This window comes from Otolemur garnettii, unplaced genomic scaffold (genome assembly GCF_000181295.1).
Source record: "Otolemur garnettii isolate 467f Iridium unplaced genomic scaffold, OtoGar3 scaffold00019, whole genome shotgun sequence".
Classification (NCBI taxonomy): Eukaryota; Metazoa; Chordata; class Mammalia; order Primates; family Galagidae; genus Otolemur; species Otolemur garnettii.
The window spans coordinates 4,684,049-4,692,935 of NW_003852414.1; the positions used below are offsets into that span (position 1 = coordinate 4,684,049).

General features: G+C 35.7%; 1 protein-coding gene across 2 annotated transcripts in view; it reads left to right on the top strand.

The window, feature by feature from the left end:
- ARHGAP12 (Rho GTPase activating protein 12) overlaps nucleotides 1–7,758 on the top strand; it is a 124,261-nt gene extending 116,503 nt beyond the window's left edge. For both annotated transcript variants that reach the window (XM_012803364.2, XM_023511400.1), the window contains 6 exons: nucleotides 764–880; nucleotides 3,051–3,149; nucleotides 4,695–4,772; nucleotides 4,880–5,014; nucleotides 5,262–5,364; nucleotides 6,198–7,758. In XM_012803364.2, coding sequence (XP_012658818.1) covers nucleotides 764–880; nucleotides 3,051–3,149; nucleotides 4,695–4,772; nucleotides 4,880–5,014; nucleotides 5,262–5,364; nucleotides 6,198–6,372 — 707 coding nt within the window. In that variant the 3' untranslated portion in view covers nucleotides 6,373–7,758. The remainder of the gene's footprint in view (nucleotides 1–763; nucleotides 881–3,050; nucleotides 3,150–4,694; nucleotides 4,773–4,879; nucleotides 5,015–5,261; nucleotides 5,365–6,197) is intronic.
- Nucleotides 7,759–8,887: the final 1,129 nt, after the last annotated feature.

The following is an 8,887-nucleotide window of genomic DNA, read 5'->3' on the forward strand; positions in this document are numbered from 1 at the left end:
TGGCTATTTTTTGGTTGCAGCCGTCATTGTTGTTTGGCGGGTCCGGGCTGGGGATTCGAACCCGCCGCCTTAGGTGTACGTGGCTGTCGCCTTAGCCCGTTGAGCTATAGGCGCCGAGCCTATTCTTTATTAATATATTCTTGGTACTATCAACTTTCTCCAAATGTATTATTTTCAAGAAGTATGAATTTTGAATTTTGATGTTATGGCTCAAAAAGAAAGGACTAAAGGAAATGTAGAACATTTTCCAGGAGATCCCGGTCTTACCTCAGAGTACAAGCTATGGTGAGAGTTAGCGTAAAGTGCCAGTAGTTACAATGGATGAGAGATATATGTGTCTTCAGACTCTTAGTTCATTGAGGATAGGAATGTTTTCCTTGTTTTATGTATTGTTACTTTTTGGCAGTAATTTTAGCTTCTAAAACTAATAGAGAGTCAATAAAGATGAATTGTTTCATTTATGAAATTATGATTATGTGTGTACAATTAGGGAAATATTGACCCATATGCCACAGAAGGCACGTTTGCAGTCAGTTTTTAGTGATAAAAATGAAATGTTCTGTTTGGTTTATAACTTTTAAATAAGGTCTGCGTTAGTGTGATTATTCACGTTATTCTTAAACCACATTACAGTTAAAAAAACAGAATTTGTACTGTGATTTTTGACCTAGGAAGTCAATATGTTTTGCATGCTAGGTGGAAAAACTTGTATCAAAAAGTTTTTATTTTATGAAATGCTTAATGTCTGTCTGTCTGTCTTTAGCAATGAAAGTATCTAGCATAGATTCCTCAGAACAGAAGAAAACCAAGAAAAACTTAAAGAAGTTTCTCACACGACGCCCCACTTTGCAAGCTGTTCGTGAAAAAGGTTATATCAAAGGTTAGTAGAAGTAATGTTTATAATGATGAATGCTGGCCAAAAGCAGAAATAAGATACTTTAAATTTAAAACCAAAAAATTTTCAAACAGTTCTTCATAAAGGTTTCAGGTACAATGATTAAAAGACGTTTAAGTAACTAAAATTGATTTTTTTTTATATGCACATGAAAAGTTTAAAGCATTGAACAGATAAAACAAATTGAAGTTTAGAAACCCCGTATCAGAGGAGCTACACAGATGTGATGAGTGGCAGGTTTTAGAATTTGTGACAATGAAGAGTTTTAGTTTTGAGATGCAAAGATGAGAAGAAATTAGAAATTTTGAATACACTAATCATTAAAAGTAGAAAGAAGAAAAAAAGGAATAATTTCATTCTTGATTATTTGCCTTTGGCTCTCACGTAAGATAATTTTAAAATTAGTATAAAGTATTTTTTCTAATTAATTTATTCCTTTCTTATTTCATTTATAAACACCATAATATAGTATACAAGATTTTTTCTTAATAGGAAAATTTTCTTTAAAATCACATGTTTTAGTTCTTACAAGCATGCTTAATTTTAGAGGTAAAATTTTCCAATGTATTATCTCAAAACAATGATGTTTATTCATAAAGGTAAAGGTACATAATGTTTCTGATTATGAGGTTTGTAATAAAGACCATCACTAGAACATCTGCTTGCGAAGCATCTAAGATAAAATACACAACGAGGCTTCATTATGGGCACAGTGGCTCACTGTTGTAATTCTAGTGCTCTGGGAGGCCGAGATGGGAAGACTGATGGAGCTCAGGAGTTAGATACCAGCCTGAGCTAGAGTGAGATCTCATCCCTACTAAAAATAGAACAAGTAGGTGGGCACCAAGGGAGGTGTCTGTAGTCCCAGGTACTTGGGAGGCTGATGTAGGAAGATTGCTTGGGGCCAGGAGCGTGAGAGTGCAGTGAGCTATTGTGATGCCACAGCACTCTACCTGGGGCAACACAGTGAGACTGTCTCTCTTTTTTTTTTTTTGGAGACAGAGCCTCAAGCTGTCCCCCTGGGTATAGTGCTGTGGCATTACAGCTCACAGCAACCTCCAACTCCTGGGCTTAAGTGAGTTTCCTGTCTCAGCCTCCCAAGTAGCTCGGACCACAGGTGCCCACCACAACACCTGGCTATTTTTTGGTTGCAGTTGTCATTGTTGTTTGGCGGGTCTAGGCTGGATTCGAACCCACCACCTTAGGTGTATGTGGCTAGCGCCTTAGCCAGTTGAGCTATAGGCACCGAGCCAAGACTGTCTCTTAAAAAAAAATAATCAAAAGACTTCTAGAAAGAGTTTACCTAATTAACTGATTCAAATTAGCTAAGCTTGAGAGTTATGGATAAACACTTACTCCTGAATAAAGCATACCAGTTGGCATGATGAGCTTAGAATCTTCAAAAAAACAAAACTCTGAAAATAAAGTTACTATTAATTTGTTCACCAGGCCTTTTCATTGAGAAATATCAATAGAAACTATTATCACTTGACAGCCTTGTTCATCATTTCCAATATTTTGTACATTTTCCTGAGTGTTTAGTTCTAATTTCAGAACTATTGGGTTGAAAGATTAATAGAAGAGCCTTTGAAATATATTTTGTAAAATCAAATATTGGCACGTGATGGGCACGCATATGCTTGTTTTAATAGTTTTTAAAATGTTTACGAGTGCTGGACATGAACCTCGAGGTGCTGTGAGTACCTGTTGGTGTTCAGGAGCTACCCAGTCTCTGCCCTTGTGAAACTCACATTCATGTGGGAGGCAAACAAGATAATTTCAAATAGTGAAAATACTATGAATCTAACGTGGTAATAAAATACTATGAATCTGATGTGGAATTGGGTTATCTCAATGAAGGGGTTTAGAGACAGGAGTGATGAGAAGGTGCCACATTGGGAGGCCAGTTGCCCTCTTAAAAGGGAGAGCACCCACAAAGATTCTCAGGCAAGAGTGAACTGGGGTGTTCGTGGAGTTTAGTAAAGAATTGCTTACAGTGAGGTTGAAGAAGTAGGCAGGGGACGGATCACATAGGGCACAGACCTGGTAAACGAGATCAAGACGCACTGGATGTGTTCCTGTGTGTGCTGAATGATCTTTTTAGCCTTTTCATGATTACATTTCAACAAAGTGGTTTAAAATAAATCTTTTCCAGACCAGGTATTTGGATCCAATCTTGCTAATCTGTGTCAGAGAGAAAATAGCACAGTGCCAAAGTTTGTGAAGTTATGTATTGAACATGTTGAAGAACATGGTAAGAGAATGATTTTAACCTTTGTTTTGTCATCACAATCCCTAGAATTTCTGATTTTGAGTTTATGCAACCGAAGGTTTCTTTAAGTCCTAAGATGTTAAGAAAAGGATTTGTTTACAGAAGTCTTACATTTGTACCTACTTCAAATTAAGACCTGCAGAGGTCTCGATTTAGTATAGTACTCATGGTGACTTAAGTGAATGGTATTGAAGTGAATGGCTTTGAATCTATTTGAAGTTGACATTTGCTTAAAATGAAGATGGTAGTAATTGTGAAACCTAGTTTATTAAGAAATGATTTGACAGTATAGAAAATCAAAATTGTGTCTACTTACTGAGAGAAAGTTTCTTGTTACAGTAAGAGTGAGTTGACATTTTAAAACTGTTAAATCAACTACAGATGTCAAATAGACACCCCGTTATGTCATTTTTCTGTAAAATAAGATACACTGATGTCTCTCGATTAATTTTAACATATCTATAATATTTATGTTAGTTTTATGTAAACTAACGGTGTGTTGACTACACTCAACATTAACTTATATCTGTATATTGTCATACCTGTATGTTATCAAAAATTTTATACAATGAAAACATGTGCAAGGCAGTCCCTGAGTCACAGACATCTGACTTGTGTCCAACTTGCACTCACACACAGAGGCTCCTACAGTAAGTCCCTGAGTCACAGACATCTGAGTGACATGTGACTTGCACTTAGGAATGGAGGCTATTACACGTAATAGGTGAATGTACCCTGTTCCAACTTAAAACAAATTCAACTTAAGAATAAATCTACCTCACTGGTAACCGGTGACTTCCTACAATTTAATTTGTAATTTTTTTCTAGTTACAATTCTCTTGTTTCATGACTTTTTGTCAGCGTGACAATAGAGCCACTGGTTGCCTTTATTAGAAGTTAAATGCATAGCATAATACTTTGTTAAGTATACACACCATTATTATTTAATGAATACTTGAAATTTTTAGGCTCAACTGGGTGAATTTCAGGTGATTCTGTGCCACATATAAAAGATATTAATAAACTACATCAAATTATCTATTGCTTCTATAGAACTATTAGTTATTAGATTAAGTTTATTATTTATTAAGTACTTAATATGACAAACACTTTTAAGAAAGTTTTTTTTAATGTATGCATTTGTATTATAAAACGATGTCCCAGAAGATGGGTGGGCTGATTTTTATCTACTGGTGTCATTTACTTTTTTGAAGTATTCCCAGGTGTTTGTAGAAGTTTATCTTAAATTGTTAGTATTTGAAGTTTAATGAGATGGTTTCCTTGAGCAGATCCGCCAGCCGCGTGATAAACAGAGTAGAATTACTGATGTTTATTAAACGGAGTCCAGAGTTAATGTCTGTCCCTCTCCCCTGCCAAGCGTCTATGAAAAGGCATTTAATAAAAGGAAAAGAATATTTGCCCATTTGATTTTAGGCTAATGCTAATGAGTAAGAATTGTGAAACATGTAAACATCTTAGAAGTGGCAAAGGAACGTGAAACACGAACACCTTCTTCCTGTCTCCCAGGTCTGGATGTGGACGGGATATACAGAGTGAGCGGCAACCTCGCAGTGATCCAGAAGCTCAGATTTGCTGTCAATCATGGTAGGATGATATTCCCTGTTGTTATATCCAGATTTGTCACTTAACAACTTTCAGAATTGGCTTGTCAACTAACTTTTTTAAATGTCCCCATTCCTACTGTTTTTCAGATGAGAAATTGGACTTGAATGATAGTAAATGGGAAGATATTCATGTTATCACTGGAGCACTCAAAATGTTTTTCCGCGAATTACCAGAGCCCCTTTTTACATTTAATCATTTTAATGATTTTGTCAATGCAATTAGTAAGTATGTAATTCCACTCAGTTCTTTCTACATACGGAAAGTCCTTTGCACAGAATAAGGCACTGCATTTCTGTTTGATATTCTTTTTAACAAGTTGTTTTCGACTGATTGTTTTACTCTAGAAATTTTGAATGTGGCCACCAGATGTCACTGTGTATTACCAAATAACAGCATCCCAACTATGTCACTGCTTTCACTTTCAGGAGAATTTGCTACAAAATATTTGGTTATGATCTTTTTTTTCAGAACAGGAACCAAGACTGCGAGTCGCTGCTGTTAAGGACCTAATCAGACAGTTGCCAAAGCCAAATCAAGACACAATGCAGATTCTTTTTAGACATCTCAAAAGGTAAGAGAACTGCAGTTAGATGTGGTTTTACTACATGGAGTAAAACAGAACCCATGTATTCAGGCTCACTGAAATTCAGATTCAGATCCCAGCTGTGCTACTTGCTGTCTTTGTAACTGGAAAAAGATACTCAACTGCTTTTAGTATCTGTTCCTCATAGGTAACATGGTTTGGTGTGAAGACTAAGGGATGTTACATGTGAAGCATGTAAATAATGCTTGGTACATAGGGGCAGCTCTAAACTGGATGATGTTCATATGAAGCTGAGATTGGTTATTAAGTGAGGTGTACTCAGTTACCCTACAGTAAAGCCAGCATGGCTCAGCGTCACTGTGCAGTCACTTTAATAACTGGTTTTATTCATCCAATAAAAAGAATTAGAATACGAAAATAAATGATCTAAGCTAGATTTTTAAATAAAACATAAAATGAGTAAAATCAAAAGTCTAATTAATCTCTGCCCTATGAAAAATGTTTCCCCCCGTCATCCTAATAATCATTGTCATCTGAATTGTAACTCGTTTAAATCTAGGTTTTATTTTTAAAACTAAGCTAAAATATTACACTTTTAAAGTTTGTTGGAGTATGCATAATTACACCTTTTGGCTGTGTTTATTCAAAATAAATCTCCTCGTGGCATTTGGACTGGATCTTACTCAGTTAAATAGTTTATGTGCATCTTGGGGAAATGATGATGGTTTCTTTGTCCCACATGCATAAGTCCCACATGTATAAGTTTACATGTCCTACATGTATAAGTTTATAATACAATTTGAAGAATTTTCCCTATTTCTTGTTTTCTCTTTTAACAACTCTTTTTTTTCCCCCCATAGAGTTATAGAACATGGAGAAAAAAACCGAATGACCTATCAAAGTATAGCCATTGTTTTTGGTCCTACTCTGTTAAAGCCAGAGAAAGAGACTGGTAACATAGCGGTTCACACTGTGTACCAAAACCAGATTGTAGAATTAATTCTTCTGGAACTAAGTTCCATCTTCGGACGTTGATTCTTACTGAAGACGACCTACGGAATAAAAGCTGGATTCCATCGGATTTCAAATCTTTATATACCATGTATTTTATTTTTTGGACCAAGCAGTAACTTTTGATTTTGCACTTTTTTGAGGGATCAGAAGGGAAGGGGAGAGTCCAGATGGGAGTTAGGCCCTCCTATTTGCTGCTTCGTTGCGAGTTGACACAACTGTGTGTAATTTTGGATTCATTCTATCCTGAATGTTGGCATTTCATACTCTGAATTTCAGTAAAAATCAAAACTTAACAGTTCTAACCAGTCATATACACTGGATAATTTGGTAAGAAAACCACTTTTTTTTTTTTTTTTCCCCTCAAACTGGAAAATGTAGAATTTCTTCTCAAGCTCTATAGGTTCCTCTCTTGATAGAATACTTACTATCAGTTATTTTGAAAACGCTCTTGGGCATTTTAAACAAAATGAAGTATGTTCGTTTTGAAACCTGTGTATTCCTTTTTCAGGGTTTCTGCATGCAGTGGCAGTCTAAGTACTAAAACTCACTAGAACCCCGACGTGATCCCCGGGAAGGCTTGCTGCCTTTCACGGTGCCGCACAGCGTCCTCCTCGGGGGTCCTAGTTGCTTGTTTGAGCAGCACACTAATATTACTTAAAACACTGTGATAGACTGGAGTTTTAGTTAGCACAAGTCAGTCCAGGGCACTTAGGGCCGTCTTGCTATCCTGAATTGTAGCTAACAATCCTAATACTATCTAGTGCCATACTGAGTTCTTGGTATGACCCTGTGGAAACAGACATTATTTGATGTAAATATAGGCTAAAGACTTAATGTCCGTTAGCTTATGTATATAACTGTGTTGTATAGTCTCAGAGCACATTCTAACCCTACATTTCTAATCATGAGATTGGTAATCTGTTCCGTGAATATTAGGTTTCCTCCAGAAATAGGCCGTTACCTGGGGAAGTTAACTGTGTGCACTTTTAGATACTAATTACATTTACAGGTAAATCACTGTAATGCAAATGGTACTGGAAAAATACCGAATAGACTTGCTCAACGGTAAATGCACTACAAGGGGAACCTTTTAGATTATTTAATATGTACAGAAAACGTTAGAAAAAATTTTATTACATAATTCTAACTCTCCAGGCTGAATAGTGGAATTACTATTAAGACGGATGTTGGATGGCAAATGACATTGCTCAATTTGAGAAATTTCTTTTTACATACTAATGTAGATTGATTTGTATAATAAAACAGGGTTTGGAAAGGTTTTGTTACAGGGAGCATGGTCTGTTGAAGATTTTTTTAAATGTATTTTTCTAGATTAACTGCTGTATATGAAATGTCTAATCTAATAAAGAAAACTATTAAGAGGTTGAGAGATTTTTCCATTGGAAATGTGCATTTTGGTTTTTAATGTTTTTGTTCTGCATTTACTGGCATCCTCTTATACCTCATTAAGAAAATCAACAGAATCCACCATTTTCCTGTGGCAAATATAATTTCTCATTTCACACCTTTTCTCCTCCTTTCCATGCCAACACCTCTCCACCCGTAGTCCACACTTTTTATTTGTTCATTAATATTTGAAAGTGAATGCTTTGTGACCAAGATATTTTTCCTTAGAATTGCATTTATAATTGACAAGTTGCCTTCCCTAGGAACAAGTATTTTTCATCTGATCTGTCTAAAAACTTCTCACCTCAATTTTGTGGTAAAAATAAAGTGTTTGTTGTTATGATCTTGTTAAACTGATAACAAACCAGATGACTTGATACCTAAACCAGGTTGTTTTTGGTGGGGAGAAAAAGCCCCAAATCAGAATGCTTATATTTGCCTAAGTGTGTCCTTAATACTGTGGTACTACTTTCTGGCTGGCTTCTGTAGTGATTGTATGCCAGGAAACAGTTAGACTCAGCTCAGTGATGTTCTTTCTCTTGGTGGTCATGAACATATCAAAGATGAAAATCGTCCCGTGTTCTCGTTTCAAAGTACATATGTGTGTCTGTGAAGTCTTCAGTGTGTTATTAGCCTGTTGCTAATCACTCTATTGTAATACCGTGTGTACAATGAGATCAGTGTCTTGTGTTTTCATCCTTTGTGAATTAAAAATTCTCACTTGTTTTTGTAATAACAAAGCCAGTAATATTTTCCTGTCTGGACAGCTTGACTTTACAGTAGAAAATATATTAAAAGCTGAAATAAATCGTCAGTGAAATTTCATTTACTAATAGGCCTTTCTTCATAACATCATTTAAGTAGTTGGAAATTGAAAGAAAAAGTACCTTAACACAGAAAAATACCACATTCCAATTAGGAAAAAAACTCTTAAATTTTATAGCAATGAGAAGTGTTACCTTTTGCTCTGGAGAAAGTATGAAATGTCTCTGAAAAAAATGATGTTACATTTTAGAGAGAGGCAAATCTATAAATTTTTTTTCTTAGGAGAGAAGTACAAATGTAATCAGCCAGATTTGGGGCTGAGGAGCAGACGGGTTGTGTGTTGCACACATACGGATGTATATGT